The sequence below is a fragment of the Taudactylus pleione genome, unplaced genomic scaffold (assembly GCF_031769625.1).
Source record: "Taudactylus pleione unplaced genomic scaffold, aTauple2 ptg000455l, whole genome shotgun sequence".
Taxonomy (NCBI): Eukaryota; Metazoa; Chordata; class Amphibia; order Anura; family Myobatrachidae; genus Taudactylus; species Taudactylus pleione.
In genome coordinates, this window is record NW_028284857.1 from 605,809 (window position 1) to 633,600 (window position 27,792).

At 45.1% G+C, this 27,792-nt stretch overlaps 1 protein-coding gene across 3 annotated transcripts in view; it reads right to left on the reverse strand.

Moving 5' to 3' along the window:
• THBS3 (thrombospondin 3) overlaps positions 1-27,792 on the reverse strand; it is an 809,978-nt gene that overhangs the window by 577,825 nt on the left and 204,361 nt on the right. For all 3 annotated transcript variants that reach the window (XM_088448476.1, XM_088448475.1, XM_088448477.1), the window contains 2 exons: positions 13,521-13,603; positions 8,220-8,271 (listed from right to left, as the gene is read on the reverse strand). In XM_088448476.1, the coding sequence (XP_088304602.1) occupies positions 8,220-8,271; positions 13,521-13,603 (135 nt within the window). The remainder of the gene's footprint in view (positions 1-8,219; positions 8,272-13,520; positions 13,604-27,792) is intronic.

The window sequence follows — 27,792 nt, forward strand, 5'->3', positions numbered from 1 at the left end:
GACTGGTCTGTGTCACCCTGCAGTGGGAGGGGTAGTCTCCATGTCTTATAGCTCTGACCGGTCTGTGTCACCCTGCAGTGGGAGGAGCAGTCTCCATGTCTTATAGCTCTGACCGGTCTGTCTCACCCTGCAGTGGGAGGAGCAGTCTCCATGTCTGATAGCTCTGACTGGTCTGTGTCACCCTGCAGTGGGAGGAGCAGTCTCCATGTCTTATAGCTCTGACCGGTCTGTGACACCCTGCAGTGGGAGGAGCAGTCTCCATGTCTTATAGCTCTGACTGGTCTGTGTCACCCTGCAGTGGGAGGGGTAGTCTCCATGTCTTATAGCTCTGACCGGTCTGTGTCACCCTGCAGTGGGAGGAGCAGTCTCCATGTCTTATAGCTCTGACCGGTCTGTCTCACCCTGCAGTGGGAGGAGCAGTCTCCATGTCTGATAGCTCTGACCGGTCTGTGTCACCCTGCAGTGGGAGGAGCAGTCTCCATGTCTTATAGCTCTGACCGGTCTGTGTCACCCTGCAGTGGGAGGAGCAGTCTCCATGTCTTATAGCTCTGACCCGTCTGTGTCACCCTGCAGTGGGAGGAGCAGTCTCCATGTCTGATAGCTCTGACCGGTCTGTGTCACCCTGCAGTGGGAGGAGCAGTCTCCATGTCTTATAGCTCTGACCGGTCTGTGTCACCCTGCAGTGGGAGGGGCAGTCTCCATGTCTCATAGCTCCAACCGGTCTGTGTCACCCTGCAGTGGGAGGAGCAGTCTCCATGTCTTATTGCTCTATCCGGTCTGTGTCACCCTGCAGTGGGAGGAGCAGTCTACATGTCTTATAGCTCTAACTGGTTAGTGTCACCCTGCAGTGGGAGGAGCAGTCTCCATGTCTTATAGCTCTGATCGGTCTGTATCAGCCTGCAGTGGGAGGAGCAGTCTCCATGTCTTATAGCTCTGACAGGTCTGTGACACCCTGCAGTGGGAGGGGCAGTCTCCATGTCTTATACCTCAGACCGGTCTGTGTCACCCTGCAGTGGGAGGAGCAGTCTCCATGTCTTATAGCTCTGATCGGTCTGTGTCACCCTGCAGTGGGAGGAGCAGTCTCCATGTCTTATAGCTCTGACTGGTCTGTGTCACCCTGCACTGGGAGGAGCAGTCTCCATGTCTTATAGCTCTGACCGGTCTGTGTCACCCTGCAGTGGGAGGAGCAGCCTCCATGTCTTATAGCTCCAACCGGTCTGTGTCACCCTGCAGTGGGAGGGGCAGTCTCCATGTCTTATAGCTCTGACCGGTCTGTGTCACCCTGCAATGGGAGGAGCAGCCTCCATGTCTTATAGCTCTGACCGGTCTGTGTCACCCTGCAGTGGGAGGAGCAGTCTCCATGTCTTATAGCTCTGACCAGTCTGTGTTACCCTGCAGAGGGAGGAGCAGTCTCCATGTCTTATAGCTCTGTCCGGTCTGTGACATCCCGCAGTGGGAGGAGCAGTCTCCATATCTTATAGCTCTGACCGGTCTGTGTCACCCTGCAGTGGGAGGAGCAGTCTCCATGTCTCATAGCTCTGACCGGTCTGTGTCACCCTGCAGTGGGAGGAGCAGTCTCCATGTCTTATAGCTCTGACCGGTCTGTCTCACCCTGCAGTGGGAGGAGCAGTCTCCATGTCTTATAGCTCTGACAGGTCTGTGACACCCTGCAGTGGGAGGAGCAGTCTCCATGTCTTATAGCTCTGACCGGTCTGTGTCACCCTGCAGTGGAAGGAGAAGTCTCCATGTCTCATAGCTCTGACCGGTCTGTGTCACCCTGCAGTGGGAGGAGCAGTCTCCATGTCTTATAGCTCCGACCGGTCTGTGACACCCTGCAGTGGAAAGAGCAGTCTCCATGTCTCATAGCTCTGACCGGTCTGTGTCACCCTGCAGTGGGAGGAGCAGTCTCCATGTCTTACAGCTCTGACCGGTCGGTGTCACCCTGCAGTGGGAGGGGCGTTCCCCATGTCTCATAGCTCTGACCGGTCTGTGACACCCTGCAGTGGGAGGGGCAGTCTCCATGTCTTATAGCTCTGACCGGTCTGTGACGCCCTTCAGTGGGAGGGGCAGTCTCCATGTCTTATAGCTCTGATCAGTCTGTGTCACCCTGCAGTGGGAGGGGCAGTCTCCATGTCTTATAGCTCCAACCGGTCTGTGTCACCCTGTAGTGGGAGGAGCAGTCTCCATGTCTTATAGCTCTGACCAGTCGGTGTCACCCTGCAGTGGGAGGGGCAGTCTCCATGTCTTATAGCTCCAACCGGTCTGTGTCACCCAGTAGTGGGAGGGGCAGTCTTCATGTCTTATAGCTCCAACCGGTCTGTGTCACCCTGCAGTGGGAGGGGCAGTCTCCATGTCTCATAGCTCTGACAGGTCTGTGACACCCTGCAGTGGGAGGAGCAGTCTCCATGTCTTACAGCTCTGACCGGTCTGTGTCACCCTGCAGTGGGAGGGGCAGTCTCCATGTCTCATAGCTCTGACCGGTCTGTGACACCCTGCAGTGGGAGGGGCAGTCTCCATGTCTTATAGCTCTGACCGGTCTGTGACACCCTGCAGTGGGAGGGGCAGTCTCCATGTCTTATAGCTCTGATCGGTCTGTGTCACCCTGCAGTGGGAGGGGCAGTCTCCATGTCTTATAGCTCCAACCGGTCTGTGTCACCCTGTAGTGGGAGGGGCAGTCTCCATGTCTTATAGCTCTGACCGGTATGTGTCACCCTGCAGTGGGAGGAGCAGTCTCCATGTCTTATAGCTCTGATCGGTCTGTGTCACCCTGCAGTGGGAGGAGCAGTCTCCATGTCTTATAGCTCCAACCGCTCTGTGTCACCCTGCAGTGGGAGGAGCAGTCTCCATATCTTATAGATCTGACCAGTAGGTGTCACCCTGCAGTGGGAGGAGCAGTCTCCATGTCTTAAAGCTCTGATTGGTCTGTGTAACCCTGCAGTGGGAGGAGCAGTCTCCATGTCTTATAGCTCTGACCGGTCTGTGTCACCCTGCAGTGGGAGGAGCAGTCTCCATGTCTTATAGCTCTGACCGGTCGGTGTAACCCTGCAGTGGGAGGAGCAGTATCCATGTCTTATAACTCTGACTGGTCTGTGTCACCCTGCAGTGGCAGGAGCAGTCTCCATGTCTTATAGCTCTGATCGGTCTGTGTCACCCAGCAGTGGGAGGGGCAGTCTCCATGTCTCATAGCTGCAACCGGTCTGTGTCACCCTGCAGTGGGAGGAGCAGTCTCCATGTCTTATAGCTCTGACCGGTCTGTGTCACCCTGCAGTGGGAGGGGTAGTCTCCATGTCTTATAGCTCTGACCGGTCTGTGTCACCCTGCACTGGGAGGGGCAGTCTCCATATCTTATAGCTCTGACCGGTCTGTGTCACCCTGCAGTGGGAGCGGCAGTCTCCATGTCTCATAGCTCTGACCGGTCTGTGTCACCCTGCAGTGGGAGGAGCAGACTCCATGTCTTATAGCTCTGACCGGTCGGTGTCACCCTGCAGTGGGAGGAGCAGTCTCCATGTCTTATAGCTCTGACTGGTCTGTGTCACCCTGCAGTGGGAGGGGTAGTCTCCATGTCTTATAGCTCTGACCGGTCTGTGTCACCCTGCAGTGGGAGGAGCAGTCTCCATGTCTTATAGCTCTGACCGGTCTGTCTCACCCTGCAGTGGGAGGAGCAGTCTCCATGTCTGATAGCTCTGACTGGTCTGTGTCACCCTGCAGTGGGATGAGCAGTCTCCATGTCTTATAGCTCTGACCGGTCTGTGACACCCTGCAGTGGGAGGAGCAGTCTCCATGTCTTATAGCTCTGACTGGTCTGTGTCACCCTGCAGTGGGAGGGGTAGTCTCCATGTCTTATAGCTCTGACCGGTCTGTGTCACCCTGCAGTGGGAGGAGCAGTCTCCATGTCTTATAGCTCTGACCGGTCTGTCTCACCCTGCAGTGGGAGGAGCAGTCTCCATGTCTGATAGCTCTGACCGGTCTGTGTCACCCTGCAGTGGGAGGAGCAGTCTCCATGTCTTATAGCTCTGACCGGTCTGTGTCACCCTGCAGTGGGAGGAGCAGTCTCCATGTCTTATAGCTCTGACCCGTCTGTGTCACCCTGCAGTGGGAGGAGCAGTCTCCATGTCTGATAGCTCTGACCGGTCTGTGTCACCCTGCAGTGGGAGGGGCAGTCTCCATGTCTCATAGCTCCAACCGGTCTGTGTCACCCTGCAGTGGGAGGAGCAGTCTCCATGTCTTATTGCTCTATCCGGTCTGTGTCACCCTGCAGTGGGAGGAGCAGTCTCCATGTCTTATAGCTCTAACTGGTTAGTGTCACCCTGCAGTGGGAGGAGCAGTCTCCATGTCTTATAGCTCTGATCGGTCTGTATCAGCCTGCAGTGGGAGGAGCAGTCTCCATGTCTTATAGCTCTGACAGGTCTGTGACACCCTGCAGTGGGAGGGGCAGTCTCCATGTCTTATACCTCAGACCGGTCTGTGTCACCCTGCAGTGGGAGGAGCAGTCTCCATGTCTTATAGCTCTGATCGGTCTGTGTCACCCTGCAGTGGGAGGAGCAGTCTCCATGTCTTATAGCTCTGACTGGTCTGTGTCACCCTGCACTGGGAGGAGCAGTCTCCATGTCTTATAGCTCTGACCGGTCTGTGTCACCCTGCAGTGGGAGGAGCAGCCTCCATGTCTTATAGCTCCAACCGGTCTGTGTCACCCTGCAGTGGGAGGGGCAGTCTCCATGTCTTATAGCTCTGACCGGTCTGTGTCACCCTGCAATGGGAGGAGCAGCCTCCATGTCTTATAGCTCTGACCGGTCTGTGTCACCCTGCAGTGGGAGGAGCAGTCTCCATGTCTTATAGCTCTGACCAGTCTGTGTTACCCTGCAGAGGGAGGAGCAGTCTCCATGTCTTATAGCTCTGTCCGGTCTGTGACATCCCGCAGTGGGAGGAGCAGTCTCCATATCTTATAGCTCTGACCGGTCTGTGTCACCCTGCAGTGGGAGGAGCAGTCTCCATGTCTCATAGCTCTGACCGGTCTGTGTCACCCTGCAGTGGGAGGAGCAGTCTCCATGTCTTATAGCTCTGACCGGTCTGTCTCACCCTGCAGTGGGAGGAGCAGTCTCTATGTCTGATAGCTCTGACCGGTCTGTGTCACCCTGCAGTGGGAGGAGCAGTCTCCATGTCTCATAGCTCTGACCGGTCTGTGTCACCCTGCAGTGGGAGGAGCAGTCTCCATGTCTTATAGCTCTGACTGGTCTGTGACACCCTGCAGTGGGAGGGGCAGTCTCCATGTCTTATACCTCTGACCGGTCTGTGTCACCCTGCAGTGGGAGGAGTAGTCTCCATGTCTTATAGCTCTGACCGGTCTGTGTCACCCTGCAGTGGGAGGAGCAGTCTCCATGTCTCATAGCTCTGACCGGTCTGTGTCACCCTGCAGTGGGAGGAGCAGTCTCCATGTCTTATAGCTCTGACCGGTCTGTGACACCCTTCAGCGGGAGGAGCAGTCTCCATGTCTTATAGCTCTGAATGGTCGGTGTCACCCTGCAGTGGGAGGAGCAGTCTCCATGTCTTATAGCTCTGATCGGTCTGTGTCACCCTGCAGTGGGAGGAGCAGTCTCCATGTCTTATAGCTCTGACCGGTCGGTGTCACCCTGCAGTGGGAGGAGCAGTCTCCATGTCTTATAGCTCTGATCGGTCTGTGTCACCCTGCAGTGGGAGGAGCAGTTTCCATGTCTTATAGCTCCGACCGGTCTGTGACACCCTGCGGTGGGAGGAGCAGTATCCATGTCTTATAGCTCTGAATGGTCTGTGTCACCCTGCAGTGGGAGGAGCAGTTTCCATGTCTTATAGCTCTGATCGGTCTGTGTCACCCTGCAGTGGGAGGAGCAGTCTCCATGTCTTATAGCTTTGACCGGTCGGTGTCACCATGCAGTGGGAGGAGCAGTCTCCATGTCTTATAGCTCTGACTGGTCTGTGTCTCCCTGCAGTGGGAGGAGCAGTCTCCATGTCTTATAGCTCTGACCGGTCTGTGTCACCCTGCAGTGGGAGGAGCAGTCTCCATGTCTTAAAGCTCTGATCGGTCTGTGTCACCCTGCAGTGGGAGGAGCAGTCTCCATGTCTTATAGCTCTGACTGGTCTGTGTCACCCTGCAGTGGGAGGAGCAGTCTCCATGTCTTATAGCCCTGACCGGTCTGTGACACCCTGCAGTGGGAGGGGCAGTCTCCATGTCTCATAGCTCCAACCGGTCTTTGTCACCCTGCAGTGGGAGGGGCAGTCTCCATGTCTTATAGCTCTGACCGGTCTGTGTCACCCTGCAGTGGGAGGGGCAGTCTCCATGTCTTATAGCTCTGACTGGTCGGTGTCACCCTGCAGTGGGAGGAGCAGTCTCCATGACTTATTGCTCTGACTGGTCGGTGTCACCCTGCAGTGGGAGGAGCAGTCTCCATGTCTTATAGCTCTGACCGGTCTGTGTCAAACTGCAGTGGGAGGGGCAGTCTCCATGTCTTATAGCTCTGACCGGTCTATGTCACCCTGCAGTGGGAGGAGCAGTCTCCATGTCTCATAGCTCCAAGCGGTCTGTGTCACCCTGCAGTGGGAGGAGCAGTCTCCATGTCTCAAAGCTCCAAGCGGTCTGTGTCACCCTGCAGTGGGAGGAGCAGTCTCCATGTCTTATAGCTCTGACAGTTCTGTGTCACCCTGCAGTGGGAGGAGCAGTCTCCATGTCTTATAGCTCTGACAGTTCTGTGTCACCCTGCAGTGGGAGGAGCAGTCTCCATGTCTTATAGCTCTGACCGGTCTGTGACACCCTGCAGTGGGAGGAGCAGTCTCCATGTCTTATAGCTCTGACAGTTCTGTGTCACCCTGCAGTGGGAGGAGCAGTCTCCATGTCTTATAGCTCTGACAGTTCTGTGTCACCCTGCAGTGGGAGGAGCAGTCTCCATGTCTTATAGCTCTGACCGGTCTGTGACACCCTGCAGTGGGAGGAGCAGTCTCCATGTCTTATAGCTCTGACAGTTCTGTGTCACCCTGCAGTGGGAGGAGCAGTCTCCATGTCTTATAGCTCTGACAGTTCTGTGTCACCCTGCAGTGGGAGGAGCAGTCTCCATGTCTTATAGCTCTGACAGTTCTGTGTCACCCTGCAGTGGGAGGAGCAGTCTCCATGTCTTATAGCTCCGACCGGTCTGTGACACCCTGCAGTGGGAGGAGCAGTCTCCATGTCTCATAGCTCCGACCGGTCTGTGTCACCCTGCAGTGGGAGGAGCAGTCTCCATGTCTTATAGCTCCGACTGGTCTGTGTCACCCTGCAGTGGGAGGGACAGTTTCCATGTCTCATAGCTCCAAGCGGTCTGTGTCACCCTGCAGTGGGAGGGGCAGTCTCCATGTCTTATAGCTCTGACCGGTCTGTGACACCCTGCAGTGGGAGGAACAGTCTCCATGTCTTATAGCTCCGACCGGTCTGTGACACCCTGCAGTGGGAGGAGCAGTCTCCATGTCTCATAGCTCCGACCGGTCTGTGTCACCCTGCAGTGGGAGGAGCAGTCTCCATGTCTAATAGCTCTGACAGTTCTGTGTCACCCTGCAGTGGGAGGAGCAGTCTCCATGTCTTATAGCTCCGACCGGTCTGTGACACCCTGCAGTGGGAGGAGCAGTCTCCATGTCTCATAGCTCCGACCGGTCTGTGTCACCCTGCAGTGGGAGGAGCAGTCTCCATGTCTTATAGCTCCGACCGGTCTGTGTCACCCTGCAGTGGGAGGGGCAGTCTCCATGTCTCATAGCTCCAAGCGGTCTGTGTCACCCTGCAATGGGAGGGGCAGTCTCCATGTCTTATAGCTCTGACCGGTCTGTGACACCCTGCAGTGGGAGGGGCAGTCTCCATGTCTTATAGCTCTGACTGGTCTGTGTCACCCTGCAGTGGGAGGGGCAGTCTCCATGTCTTATAGCTCTGACCGGTCTGTGTCACCCTGCAGTGGGAGGAGCAGTCTCTATGTCTTATAGCTCTGACCGGTCTGTGTCACCATGCAGTGGGAGGGGCAGTCTCCATGTCTTATAGCTCTGACCGGTCTGTGTCACCCTGCTGTGGGAGGGGCAGTCTCCATGTCTCATAGCTCTGACCGGTGTGTGTCACCCTGCAGTGGGAGGGGCGCTCTCCATGTCTCATAGCTCCTATTTGTCTGTCTGTGACACCCTGCAGCAGGAGGGACAAACTACGCATAATGGGTGGGTGATGTGACTTTAGTACTTACCGCATACCTGACACTCCATAATAGTGTTTCTGATGAGAGACATTTCTTTTACCTGTCCACAAAGAGACAAATGTTACTGAACCATGACAAGAACGTCCCTGTGACTCCCCTCTGATCCCCTGTGATTCCCTCTGATCCCCTGTGACTCCCCTCTGATCCCATGTGACTCCCCTCTGATCCACCACGATTCCCTCTGATCCACCACGATTCCCTCTGATCCCCTGCGACTCCCCTCTGATTCCCTCTGGTCCCCTGTGACTCCTCTCTGATCCCCTGTGACTCCCCTCTGGTCCCCTGTGACTCCCCTCTGATCCCCTCTGACGCCCCTGTGATTCCCTCTGATCCCCTGTGATTCTCTCTGATCCCCTGTGACTCCCCTCTGATCCCCTGTGATTCTCTCTGATCCCTTGTGATTCCTCTGATCCCCTCTGATTCCCTGTGACTCCCCTCTGATCCCCTGTGACTCCCTCTGAACCCCTGTGACTCCCCTCTGGTCCCCTGTGACTCCCTCTGATCCCCTGTGATTCCTTCTGATCCCTGTAACTCCCCTCTGATCCCCTGTGACTCCCCTCTAATCCTATGTGACTCCCGCTCATCCGCTTTGATCCCCTGTGACTCCCTCTGATCCCCTCTCATCCCCTCTGATCCCCTGTGACTCCCCTCTGATTCCCTGTGACCCCTCTGATCCCCTGTGACTTGCTCTGGTCCCCTGTGACTCCCCTCTAAACCCATGTGACTCCCTCTGATTCTCTCTGATCCCTTGTGATTCCTCTCATCCCCTCTGATTCCCTGTGACTCCCCTCTGATCCCCTCTGATCCCCTGTGACTCCCCTCTAATCCCATGTGACTCCCTCTGGTCCCCTGTGACTCCCCACTGATCCCCTGTGACTCCCCTCTGATCCCCTGTGATTCCCCTCTGATCCCGTGTGTCTTCCCTCTGATCCCCTGTGACTTCCCTCTGATCCCCTGTGACTCCCCCCTGATCCCCTGTGACTCCCCTCTGATCCCCTGTGACTCCCCTCTGATCCCCTGTGACTCCCCTCTGATCCACTGCGATTCCCTCTGATCCCCTGTGACTCCCCTCTGATCCCCTGTGACTCCCCTCTGATCCCCTGTGACTCTCCTCTGACTCCCCTCTGATCCCCTGCGACTCCCCTCTGATTCCCTGTGACTCCCCTCTGATTCCCTGTGACTCCCTTCTGATCCCCTGTGATTCCCTCTGATCCCCTGTGACTCCCCTCTGATCCCCTGTGACTCCCTCTGATCCCCTGTGACTCCCCTCTGATCCCCTGTGTTTCCCTCTGATCCCCTGTGACTCCCCTCTGGACCCCTGTGACTCCCTCTGATTCCCTCTGGTCCCCTGTGACTCCCCTCTGATCCTCTGTAACTCCCCTGTGACTCCCCTCTGATCCCCTGTGACTCCCCTCTGATCCCGTGACTCCCCTCTGATCCTCTGTGACTTCCCTCTGATCCCCTGTGACTCCCCTCTGATCCTCTGTGACTCCCCTGTGACTTTCCTCTGATCCCCTGTGACTCCCATCTGATCCCCTCTGATCCCCTGTGACTCCGCTCTGATCCCCTTCGATCCCCTCTGATCCCCTGGGACTCCCCTCTGATCCCCTGTGACTGTCATGTGACTCCCCTCTGATCCGCTGTGATTCCCTCTGATCCCGTGATTCCTCTGTTCCCCTCTGATTCCCTGTGACTCCCCTCTGATTCCCTGTGACTCCCTCTGATACGCTGTGACTCCCCTCTGGTCCCCTGTGACTCCCTCTGATCCCCTGTGATTCTCTCTGATCCCCTGTGATTCCCTCTGATCCCCTGTGACTCCCCTCTGATCCCCTGTAACTCCCCTCTGGCCCCCTGTGACTCCCCTGATCCCCTCTAACTCCCCTCTGATCCCATGTGAATCCCTCTAATTCCCTGTGAATCCCCTTTGATCCCCTGTGACTCCCTCTGATCCCCTGTGACTCCCCTCTAATCCCCTGTGACTCCCCTCTGGTCCCCTGTGACTCCCTCTGATCCCCTGTGACTCCCCTCTGATCCCCTGTGATTCCCTCTGATCCCTGTAACTCCCCTCTGATCCCCTGTGACTCCCCTCTAATCCTATGTGACCCTCTCATCCCCTCTGATCCCCTGTGACTCCCTCTCATCCCCTCTGATCCCCTGTGACTCCCCTCTGATTCCCTGTGACTCCCCTCTGATCCCCTGTGACTTCCTCTGGTCCCCTGTGACTCCCCTCTAAACCCATGTGACTCCCTCTGATTCCCTGATTCTCTCTGACCCCTTGTGATTCCTCTCATCCCCTCTGATTCCCTGTGACTCCCCTCTGATCCCCTGTGTTTCCCTCTGATCCCCTGTGACTCCCCTCTAATCCCATGCGACTCCCTCTGATTCCCTCTGGTCCCCTGTGACTCCCCTCTGATCCTCTGTGACTCCCCTCTGATCCCCTGTGACTCCTCTCTGATCCCCTGTGACTCCCCTCTGATCCCCTGTGATTCCCCTCTGATCCCCTGTGTCTTCCCTCTGATCCCCTGTGACTTCCCTCTGATCCCCTGTGACTCCCCCCTGATCCCCTGTGACTCCCCTCTGATCACCTGTGACTCCCCTCTGATCCCCTGTGACTCCCCGCTGATCCCCTTCTGATCCCCTGTGACTCCCCTCTGATCCACTGCGATTCCCTCTGATCCCCTGTGACTCTCCTCTGATCCCGTGACTCCCCTCTGATCCCATGCGATTCCCTCTGATCCCCTGCGATTCCCTCTGATCCCCTGTGACTCTCCTCTGATCCCCTGCGACTCCCCTCTGATCCCCTGCGATTCCCTCTGATCCCCTGTGACTCCCCTCTGATCCCCTGTGACTCCCCCTGATCCCCTGTGACTCCCCTCTGATCCCCTGTGACTCCCCTCTAATCCCATGTGACTCCCTCTGATTCCCTCTGGTCCCCTGTGACTCCCCTCTGATCCTCTGTGACTCCCCTCTGATCCCCTGTGACTCCCCTCTGATCCCCTGTGACTCTCCTCTGACTCCCCTGTGACTCCCCTCTGATCCCCTGTGACTCCCCTCTGATCCCCTGCGATTCCCTCTGATCCCCTGTGATTCCCCTCTGATCCCCTGTGACTCCCCTCTGATCCCATGTAACTCCCCTCTGATCCCCTGTTACTCCCCTCTGATCCCCTGTGATTCCATCTGATCCCCTGTGACTTCCCTCTGATCCCCTGTGACTCCGCTCTGATCCCCTGTGACTCCCCTCTGATCCCCTGTGACTCTCCTCTGACTCCCCTCTGATCCCCTGCGATTCCCTATGATCCCCTGTGACTCCCCTCTGATTCCCTGTGACTCCCCTCTAATCCCCTGTGACTCCCTCTGATCCCCTGTGACTCCCCTCTGATCCCCCGTGTTTCCCTCTGAACCCCTGTGACTCCCCTCTAATCCCATGTGACTCCCTCTGATTCCCTCTGATCCCCTGTGACTCCCCTCTGATCCCCTGTGACTCCCCTCTGATCCCCTGCGATTCCCTCTGATCCCCTGTGACTCCCCTCTGATCCCCTGCGATTCCCGCTGATCCCCTGTGACTCCCCTCTGATCCCCTGCGATTCCCTCTGATCCCCTGTGATTCCCCTCTGATCCCCTGTGACTCCCCTCTGATCCCATGTAACTCCCCTCTGATCCCCTGTGACTCCCCTCTGATCCCCTGTGACTCCCCTCTGATCCCCTGTGACTCCCATCTGATCCCCTGTGACTCCCCCCTGATCTCCTGCGATTCCCTCTGATCCCCTGTGACTCCCTCTGATCCCCTGTGACTCCCCCCTGATCCCCTGTGACTCCCTCTGATCCCCTGTGACTCCCCTCTGATCGCCTGCGATTCCCCCTGATCCCCGCTGATCCCCTGTGACTCCCTTTGATCCCCTGTGACTCCACTCTGATCCCCTGCGATTCCCTCTGATCCCCTGTGACTCCCCTCTGATCCCCTGCGATTCCCTCTGATCCCCTGTGACTCCCCTCTGATCCCCTGCGATTCCCTCTGATCCCCTGTGATTCCCCTCTGATCCCCTGTGACTCCCCTCTGATCCCATGTAACTCCCCTCTGATCCCCTGTGACTCCCCTCTGATCCCCTGTGACTCCCCTCTGATCCCATGTAACTCCCCTCTGATCCCCTGTGACTCCCCTCTGATCCCCTGTGACTCCCCTCTGATCCCCTGTGACTCCCCTCTGATCCCCTGTGACTCCCATCTGATCCCCTGTGACTCCCCCCTGATCTCCTGCGATTCCCTCTGATCCCCTGTGACTCCCTCTGATCCCCTGTGACTCCCCCCTGATCCCCTGTGACTCCCTCTGATCCCCTGTGACTCCCCTCTAATCCCATGTGACTCCCTCTGATTCCCTCTGATCCCCTGTGACTCCCCTCTGATCCCCTGTGACTCCCCTCTGATCCCCTGCGATTCCCTCTGATCCCCTGTGACTCCCCTCTGATCCCCTGCGATTCCCTCTGATCCCCTGTGACTCCCCTCTGATCCCCTGCGATTCCCTCTGATCCCCTGTGATTCCCCTCTGATCCCCTGTGACTCCCCTCTGATCCCATGTAACTCCCCTCTGATCCCCTGTGACTCCCCTCTGATCCCCTGTGACTCCCCTCTGATCCCCTGTGACTCCCATCTGATCCCCTGTGACTCCCCCCTGATCTCCTGCGATTCCCTCTGATCCCCTGTGACTCCCTCTGATCCCCTGTGACTCCCCCCTGATCCCCTGTGACTCCCTCTGATCCCCTGTGACTCCCCTCTGATCCCCTGCGATTCCCCCTGATCCCCTCTGATCCCCTGTGACTCCCTTTGATCCCCTGTGACTCCACTCTGATCCCCTGCGATTCCCTCTGATCCCCTGTGACTCCCTCTGATCCCCTGCGATTCCCCTGATCCCCTGTGATCCCGGCGTTAGGTGCATGGTCTGTACTGGACACCCCGTCCCCTCTTGCAGTGAAGCTATGGGACGGTCAGGACTCAGGGATAAGAGCTGGGAACGCTGTATTTGTGTGGTGTTTCCTTAGTGTAACGTAGTAGGTGCTGTCACCCAATGAACCCCATAGAGTGGCATGATGTCATTATGGTGTATCCTGCCCGGGGGCACATCTAATGGGAGACAGGGGTATCTGAGAGGACCAGTGGCACAGAGACTAGGTGAGGCACTGATGCCCTGAGGAAGGGAATGTGGGCTATGGATCATGGGTATACAGGCACGTAGCATGCTGTGGGTAATGTTCAGAGTAATATGGGGCAGCAGTGTACCCACTGGCACCCTCTCACCTGGTCTCTTATGTCCTCTCTCAGCTCCGCCAGCACTTTGTTGAAGATTGTCATCTGTGTGATCAGCGCTTTGGTGTGTTCACCTACCACAGACAAAGGTACACACTAACACACTATACACAATGTACACACTACACACAATGTACACACTATACACACTAACACACTATACACAATGTACACACTATACACAATGTACACACTAACACACTATACACACTAACACACTATACACAATGTACACACTATACACAATGTACACACTATCACAATGTACACACTATACACAATGTACACACTAACACACTATACACACTAAAATACTATACACAATGTACACACTATACACACTAACACACTATACACAATGTACACACTATAAACAATAACACACTATAAACAATGTACACACTATACACAATGTACACACTACCACACTATACACACTAACACACTATACACAATGTACACACTATACACAATGTACACACTAACACACTATACACAATGTACACACTATACACACTAACACACTAAACACAATGTACACACTATACACAATGTACACACTACACACACTAACACACTATACACAATGTACACACTATACACAATGTACACACTATAAACACTAAAACACTATACACAATGTACACACTATACACACTAACACACTATACACAATGTACACACTATACACACTAACACACTATAAACAATGTACACACTATACACAATGTACACACTACCACACTATACACACTAACACACTATACACAATGTACACACTATACACAATGTACACACTAACACACTATACACAATGTACACACTATACACACTAACACACTATACACAATGTACACACTATACACAATGTACACACTACACACACTAACACAATATACACAATGTACACACTATACACAATGTACACACTACCACACTATACACAATGTACACACTATACACAATGTACACACTACCACACTATACATACTAACACACTATACACAATGTACACACTATACACAATGTACACACTAACAGAATATACACAATGTACACACTATACACAATGTACACACTAACACACTATACACACTAACACACTATACACAATGTAAACAGTATACACACTAACATACTATACACAATGTACACACTAACACACTATACACAATGTACACAATGTACACACTAACACACTATATACACTAACACACTATACACAATGTACACACTAATACACTATACACAATGTACACACTATACACAATGTACACACTAACATACTATACACAATGTACACACTAACACACTATACACAATGTACACACTATACACAATGTACACATTAACACACTATACACAATGTACACACTAATACACTATACACAATGTACACACTATACACAATGTACACACTAACACACTATACACAATGTACACACTATACACAATATACACACTAACACACTATACACAATGCACACACTAACACACTTTACACAATGTATACACTATATACAATGTATACACTAACACACCATGCACAATGTACACACTAACACACTGTGAACAATGTACACTAACACTATGCACAATGTACACACTATACACACTAACACAGTATATACAATGTACACACTAACACACTATACACAATGTACACACTAACACACTATACACACTAACACACTATACACAATGTACACACTATACACAATGTACACACTAACAGTCTATACACAATGTACACACTATACACAATGTACACACTACCACACTATGCACACTAACACACTATACACAATGTACACACTATACACACTATACACAATGTACACACTATACACACTAACACACTATAAACAATGTACACACTATACACAATGTACACACTACCACACTATATACACTAACACACTATACACAATGTACACACTAACACACTATACACAATGTACACACTACACAAACTAACACACTATACACAATGTACACACTATACACAATGTACACACTATACACACTACCACACTATACACAATGTACACACTACCACACTATACATACTAACACACTATACACAATGTACACACTATACACAATGTACACACTAACAGACTATACACAATGTACACACTATACACAATGTACACACTATACACACTAACACACTATACACAATAACATACTATACACAATGTACACACTAACACACTATACACAATGTACACAATGTACACACTAACACACTATATACACTAACACACTATACACAATGTACACACTAATACACTATACACAATGTACACACTATACACAATGTACACACTAACATACTAACATACTATACACAATGTACACACTAACACACTATATACACATTACACACTATACACAATCTACACACTAATACACTATACACAATGTACACACTATACACAATGTACACACTAACACACTATACACAATGCACACACTAACACACTTTACACAATGTATACACTATATACAATGTATACACTAACACACCATGCACAATGTACACACTAACACACTGTGAACAATGTACACTAACACTATGCACAATGTACACACTATACACACTAACACAGTATATACAATGTACACACTAACACACTATACACATTGTACACACTAACACACTAGGCACAATGTACACACTAATACACAATGTACACACTAACATACTATACAGAATGTACACACTAACACACTATGAACAATGTACACACTAACTCACTATGCACAATGTACACACTAACACACTATACGCAATGTACACACAATGCACAATATACATACTAACACACTATACACAATGTACACACTAACACACTATACAGACTAACACACTATACACAATGTACACACTAACACACTATACACAAAGTACACAATAACACACTTTACACAATGTATACACTATACACAATGTACACACTAACATACTATGCACAATGTACACACTAACAAACTATGCACAATGTACTCACTAACCCACTATAAATAATGTACACACTAACACTATGCACAATGTACACACTAACACACTAACACACTATGCACAATGAACACACTAACACACTATACACAATGTACACACTAACACACTATACACAATGTACACATTATACACAATGTACACACTAACACACTATACATACTAACATACTATACACAATGTACACATTATACACACTAACACACTATACACAATGTACACATTATACACAATGTACACACTAACACACAATACACACTAACACACTATACACAATGTACACATTATACACAATGTACACACTAAAACACTATACATACTAACATACTATACACAATGTACACACTATACACAATGTACACACTAACACACTATACACACTAACACACTATACACAATGTACACACTATACGCAATGTACACACTATGCACAATATACATACTAACACACTATACACAATGTACAGACTAACACACTATACAGACTAACACACTATACACAATGTACACACTAACACACTTTACACAATGTATACACTATACACAATGTACACACTAACATACTATGCACAATGTACACACTAACCCACTATAAATAATGTACACACTAACACTATGCACAATGTACACACTAACACACTAACACACTATGCACAATGTAGACACTATCACACTATACACAATGTACACACTAACAAACTATACACAATGTACACACTATACACAATGTACGCACTAACACACTATACACAATGTACACACTAACAAACTATACACACTAACACACTATACACAATGTACACATTATACACAATGTACACACTAGCACACTATACATACTAACATACTATACACAATGTACACACTATACACAATGTACACACTATACACAAGGTACACACTAACAAGCTATATGCACTAATACACTATACACAATGTACACACTATACACAAAGGAACACACTAACACACTTTATACATTGTATATACTATATACAATGTATACACTAACACACTTTGCACAATGTAAACACTATACACACTATGCACAATGTACACACTATACACACTAACACAGTAAATACAATGTATACACTAACACACTATACAAAATGTACACACTAACACACTATGCACAATGTACACACTAACACACCATGCACAATGTACACACTAACACACTACACACAATGTACACACTAACACACTATACACAATGTACACACTAACACACTATACATACTAACACACTATACGCAATGTACACACTAACACACTATACACAATGTACACACTAACACACTTTACACAATGTATACACTATACACAATGTACACACTAACACACTTTACACAATGTATACACTATGCACAATGTACACACTAACATACTATGCACAGTGTACACACTAACACACTATACAAAATGTACACACTAACACACTTTACACAATGTATACACTATACACAATGTACACACTAACACACTTTACACAATGTATACACTATGCACAATGTACACACTAACATACTATGCACAATGTACACACTATGCACAATGTACACACTAACACACTATACATAATGTACACACTAACACTATGCACAATGTACACACTAACACACTATACACAATGCACACAGTAACACACTATGCACAATGTACACACTATACACAATGTACACACTAACACACTATTCACAATGTACACACTAACACACTATAAACAATGTACACACTAACACTTTACACAATGTACACACTATACACATTAACACACTATGAATATTGTACACAATAACACACTATACACAATGTACACACTAACACACTATGCACAATGTACACACTAACACACTATGCACAATGTACACACTAACATATTATACACAATGTACACACTAAAACACTATACACAATGTACACACTATGCACAATATACATACTAACACACTATACACAATGTACACACTAACACACTATACAGACTAACACACTAAACACAATGTACACACTAACACACTATACACAATGTACACACTAACACACTTTACACAATGTATACACTATACACAATGTACACACTATGCACAATGTACACACTAACATACTATGCACAATCTACACACTAACACACTATACACAATGCACACAGTAACACACTATGCACAATGTACACACTAACACATTATACACAATGTACACACTAGCACACTATGCACAATGTACACACTATACACAATGTACACACTAACACACTATTCACAATGTACACACTAACACACTATAAACAATGTACACACTAACACTTTACACAATGTACACACTATACACACTAACACACTATGAATAATGTACACAATAACACACTATACACAATGTACACACTAACACACTATACACAATGTACACACTAACACACTATGCACAATGTACACACTAACATATTATACACAATGTACACACTAACACAATGTACACACTATGCACAATATACATACTAACACACTATACACAATGTACACACTAACACACTATACATACTAAAACACTTTACACAATGTACACACTAACACACTATACAGACTAACACACTATACACAATGTACACACTAACACACTATACACAATGTACACACTATGCACAATGTACACACTAACATACTATGCACAATCTACACACTAACACACTATACACAATGTACACACTAACACACTATACATAATGTACACACTAACACTATGCACAATGTACACACTAACACACTATACACAATGTACACACTAACACACTATGCACAATTTACATACTAACACACTATACACAATGTACACACTAACACACTATGCACACACTAACACACTATACACAATGTACACACTAACACACTATATACACTATACACAATGTACACACTATACACAATGTACACATTATACACAATGTACACACTAACATACTATACACAATGTACACACTAACACACTATACACAATGTACACACTAACACACTTTACACAATGTACACACTATACACACTAACACACTATGAATAATGTACACAATAACACACTATACACAATGTACACACTAACATACTATACAGAATGTACACACTAACACACTATCCACAATGTACACACTAACACACTATACACAATGTACAGAGTATGCACAATATACATACTAACACACTATACACAATGTACACACTAACACACTATACAGACTAACACACTATACACAATGTACACACTAAGGAACTTAACACAATGTATACACTATACACAATGTACACACTATGCACAATGTACACACTAACATACTATGCACAATGTACACACTAACACACTATGCACAATGTACACACTAACACACTATACATAATGTACACACTAACACTATGCACAATGTACACACTAACACACTATACACAATGTACACACTAACACACTATACACACTAACACACTATGCACAATGTACACACTAACACACTATACACAATATACACACTAACACCCTATGCACAATGGACACACTATACACAATGTACACACTAACACACTATACACAATGTACACACTATACACAATGTACACACTAACAACTATACACAATGTACACACTATACACAATGTACACACTAACACACTATACACACGAACACAATGTACACATTATACACAATGTACACACTAACACACTATACATACTATACACAATGAACACACTAACACACTATACACAATGTACACACTATACACAATGTACACACTAACACACTATACACAATGTACACACTAACACACTATACACAATGTACACACTAACACACTATACACAATGTACACACTATACACACTAAACACTACACACAATTACACACTATACACAATGAACACACTATATAAACAAAGGAACACACTAACACACTTTACACAATGTATACACTATATACAATGTATACAATAACACACCATGCACAATGTACACACTAACACACTATGCACAATGAACACACTAACACACTATGCACAATGTACACACTATACACACTAACACACTATACACAATGTACACATTATACACAATGTACACACTAGCACACTATACATACTAACATACTATACACAATGTACACACTATACACAATGTACACACTAACACTATACACAATGTACACACTAACACACTATACGCACTAACACACTATACACAATGTACACACTATACACAAAGGAACACACTAACACACTTTATACATTGTATATACTATATACAATGTATACACTAACACACTTTGCACAATGTACACACTATACACACTAACACAGTATATACAATGTACACACTAACACACTATACACAATGTACACACTATGCACAATGTACACACTAACACACTATGCACAATGTACACACGAACACACTATACACAATGTACACACTAACACACTATGCACAATGTACACACTAACACACTATACACAATGTACACACTAACACACTATACACACTAACACACTATACACAATGTACACACTAACACACTATACACAATGAACACACTAACACACTTTACACAATGTATACACTATACACAATGTATACACTAACACACTTTACACAATGTATACACTATGCACAATGTACACACTAACATACTATGCACAATGTACACACTAACACATTATACAAAATGTACACACTAACACACTTTACACAATGTATACACTATACACAATGTACACACTAACACACTTTACACAATGTATACACTATGCACAATGTACACACTAACATACTATGCACAATGTACACACTATGCACAATGTACACACTAACACACTATACATAATGTACACACTAACACTATGCACAATGTACACACTAACACACTATACACAATGCACACAGTAACACACTATGCACAATGTACACACTAACACATTATACACAATGTACACACTAACACACTATGCACAATGTACACACTATACACAATGTACACACTAACACACTATTCACAATGTACACACTAACACACTATACAAAATGTACACACTAACACTTTACACAATGTACACAATAACACACTATACACAATGTACACACTAACACACTATGCACAATGTACACACTATACACAATGTACACACTAACACACTATACACAATGTACACACTAACACACTATACACAATGTACACACTATGCACAATATACATACTAACACACTATATACAATGTACACACTAACACACTATACAGACTAACACACTATACACAATGTACACACTAACACACTATACACAATGTACACACTAACACACTTTACACAATGTATACACTATACACAATGTACACACTATGCACAATGTACACACTAACATACTATGCACAATCTACACACTAACACACTATGCACAATGTACACACAAACACACTATACATAATGTACACACTAACACTATGCACAATGTACACACTAACACACTATGCACAATTTACATACTAACACACTATACACAATGTACACACTAACACACTATGCACACACTAATACACTATACACAATGTACACACTATACACAATGTACACACTAACACACTATACACACTATACACAATGTACACACTATACACAATGTACACATTATACACAATGTACACATTATACACAATGTACACACTAACACACTATACATACTAACATACTATACACAATGTACACACTAACACACTATACACAATGTACACACTAACACACTTTACACAATGTACACACTATACACACTATGAATAATGTACACAATAACACACTATACACAATGTACACACTAACATACTATACAGAATGTACACACTAACACACTATGCACAATGTACACACTAACACACTATACACAATGTACAGAGTATGCACAATATACATACTAACACACTATACACAATGTACACACTAAGGCACTTAACACAATGTATACACTATACACAATGTACACACTATGCACAATGTACACAATAACATACTATGCACAATGTACACACTAACACACTATGCACAATGTACACACTAACACACTATACATAATGTACACACTAACACTATGCACAATGTACACACTAACACACTATACACAATGTACACACTAACACACTATACACACTAACACACTATGCACAATGTACACACTAACACACTATACACAATATACACACTAACACCCTATGCACAATGGACACACTATACACAATGTACACACTAACACACTATACACAATGTACACACTATACACAAAGTACACACTAACAACTATACACAATGTACACACTATACACAATGTACACACTAACACACTATACACACTAATACACTATACACAATGTACACATTATACACAATGTACACACTAACACACTATACATACTATACACAATGTACACACTAACACACTATACACAATGTACACACTAACACACTATACACAATGTACACACTAACACACTATAAACAATGTACACACTATACACAATGTACACACTAACACACTATACACAATGTACACACTATACACACTAAACACTATACACAATGTACACACTATACACAATGAACACACTATATAAACAAAGGAACACACTAACACACTGTACACAATGTATATACTATATACAATGTACACAATAACACACCATGCACAATGTACACACTAACACACTATGCACAATGTACACACTATACACACAAACACAGTATATACAATGTACACACTAACACACTATACACAATGTACACACTAACACACTATGCACAATGTACACACTAACACACTATGCACAAAGTACAGACTAACACACTATGCACAAAGTGCACACTAACACACTATACACAATGTACACACTAACACACTATACAGAATGTACACACTAACACACTATGCACAATGTACACACTAACACACTATGCACAAAGTACACACTAACACACTATACACACTAACACACTATACATGATGTACACATTATACACAATGTACACACTAACACACTATACATACTATACACAATGTACACACTAACACACTATACACAATGTACACACTAACACACTATACACAATGTACACACTAACACACTATACATAATGTACACACTAACACTATGCACAATGTACACACTAACACACTATACACAATGTACACACTAACACACTATGCACAATTTACATACTAACACACTATACACAATGTACACACTAACACACTATGCACACACTAACACACTATACACAATGTACACACTAACACACTATACACACTATACACAATGTACACACTATACACAATGTACACATTATACACAATGTACACAATAACACACTATACATACTAACATACTATACACAATGTACACACTAACAAACTATACACAATGTACACACTAACACACTTTACACAATGTACACACTATACACACTAACACACTATGAATAATGTACACAATAACACACTATACACAATGTACACACTAACATACTATACAGAATGTACACACTAACACACTATGCACAATGTACACACTAACACACTATACACAATGTACAGAGTATGCACAATATGCATACTAACACACTATACACAACGTACACACTAACACACTATACAGACTAACACACTATACACAATGTACACACTAAGGAACTTAACACAATGTATACACTATACACAATGTACACACTATGCACAATGTGCACACTAACATACTATGCACAATGTACACACTAACACACTATGCACAATGTACACACTAACACACTATACAAAATGTACACACTAACACTATGCACAATGTACACACTAACACACTATACACAATGTACACACTAACACACTATACACACTAACACACGATGCACAATGTACACACTAACACACTATACACAATATACACACTAACACCCTATGCACAATGGACACACTATACACAATGTACACACTAACACACTATACACAATGTACACACTATACACAATGTACACACTAACAACTATACACAATGTACACACTATACACAATGTACACACTAACACACTATACACATGAACACAATGTACACATTATACACAATGTACACACTAACACACTATACATACTATACACAATGAACACACTAACACACTATACACAATGTACACACTATACACAATGTACACACTAACACACTATACACAATGTACACACTAACACACTATAAACAATGTACACACTATACACAATGTACACACTAACACACTATACACAATGTACACTTTATACACACTAAACACTATACACAATGAACACACTATACACAATGAACACACTATATAAACAAAGGAACACACTAACACACTTTACACAATGTATACACTATATACAATGTATACAATAACACACCATGCACAATGTACACACTATGCACAATGTACACACTAACACACTATGCACAATGTACACACTATACACACTAACACACTATACACAATGTACACATTATACACAATGTACACACTAGCACACTATACATACTAACATACTATACACAATGTACACACTATACACAATGTACACACTAACACTATACACAATGTACACACTATACGCACTAACACACTATACACAATGTACACACTATACACAAAGGAACACACTAACACACTTTATACATTGTATATACTATATACAATGTATACAATAACACACTTTGCACAATGTACACACTATACACACTATGCACAATGTACACACTATACACACTAACACAGTATATACAATGTACACACTAACACACTATACACAATGTACACACTAACACACTATGCACAATATACACACTAACACACTATGCACAATGTACACACGAACACACTATACACAATGTACACACTAACACACTATGCACAATGTACACACTAACACACTATACACACTAACACACTATACACACTAACACACTATACACAATGTACACACTAACACACTTTACACAATGTATACACTATACACAATGTACACACTAACACACTTTACACAATGTATACACTATGCACAATGTACACACTAACATACTATGCACAATGTACACACTAACACATTATACAAAATGTACACACTAACACACTTTACACAATGTATACACTATGCACAATGTACACACTAACATACTATGCACAATGTACACACTAACACATTATACAAAATGAACACACTAACACACTTTACACAATGTATACACTATACACAATGTACACACTAACACACTTTACACAATGTATACACTATGCACAATGTACACACTAACATACTATGCACAATGTACACACTATGCACAATGTACACACTAACATACTATACATAATGTACACACTAACACTATGCACAATGTACACACTAACACACTATACACAATGCACACAGTAACACACTATGCACAATGTACACACTAACACATTATACATAATGTACACACTAACACACTATGCACAATGTACACACTATACACAATGTACACACTAACACACTATTCCCAATGTACACACTAACACACTATACACAATGTACACACTAACACTTTACACAATGTACACAATAACACACTGTACACAATGTACACACTAACACACTATGCACAATGTACACACTAACACACTATGCACAATGTACACACTAACAAATTATACACAATGTACACACTAACACACTATACACAATGTACACACTATGCACAATATACATACTAACACACTATACACAATGTACACACTAACACACTATACAGACTAACACACTAGACACAATGTACACACTAACACACTATACACACTAACACACTTTACACAATGTATACACTATACACAATGTACACACTATGCACAATGTACACACTAACATACTATGCACAATCTACACACTAACACACTATGCACAATGTACACACTAACACACTATACATAATGTACACACTAACACTATGCACAATGTACACACTAACACACTATACACAATGTACACATTAACACACTATGCACAATTTACATACTAACACACTATACACAATGTACACACTAACACACTATGCACACACTAATACACTATACACAATGTACACATTATACACAATGTACACACTAACACACTATACATACTAACATACTATACACAATGTACACACTAACACACTATACACAATGTACACACTAACACACTTTACACAATGTACACACTATACAAACTAACACACTATGAATAATGTACACAATAACACACTATACACAATGTACACACTAACATACTATACAGAATGTACACACTAACACACTATGCACAATGTACACACTAACACACTATACACAATGTACAGAGTATGCACAATATACATACTAACACACTATACACAATGTACACACTAACACACTATACAGACTAACACACTATACACAATGTACACACTAAGGAACTTAACACAATGTATACACTATACACAATGTACACACTATGCACAATGTACACACTAACATACTATGCACAATGTACACACTAACAAACTATGCACAATGTACACACTAACACACTATACATAATGTACACACTAACACTATGCACAATGTACACACTAACACACTATACACAATGTACACACTAACACACTATACACACTAACACACTATGCACAATGTACACACTAACACACTATACACAATGTACACACTATACACAATGTACACACTAACAACTATACACAATGTACACACTATACACAATGTACACACTAACACACTATACACACTAACACACTATACACAATGTACACATTATACACAATGTACACACTAACACACTATACATACTATACACAATGTACACACTAACACACTATACACAATGTACACACTAACACACTATACACAATGTACACACTAACACACTATAAACAATGTACACACTATACACAATGTACACACTATACACACTAAACACTATACACAATGTACACACTATACACAATGAACACACTATATAAACAAAGGAACACACTAACACACTTTACACAATGTATACACTATATACAATGTACACAATAATACACCATGCACAATGTACACACTAACACACTATGCACAATGTACACACTATACACACAAACACAGTATATACAATGTACACACTAACACACTAACACACTATGCACAATGTAC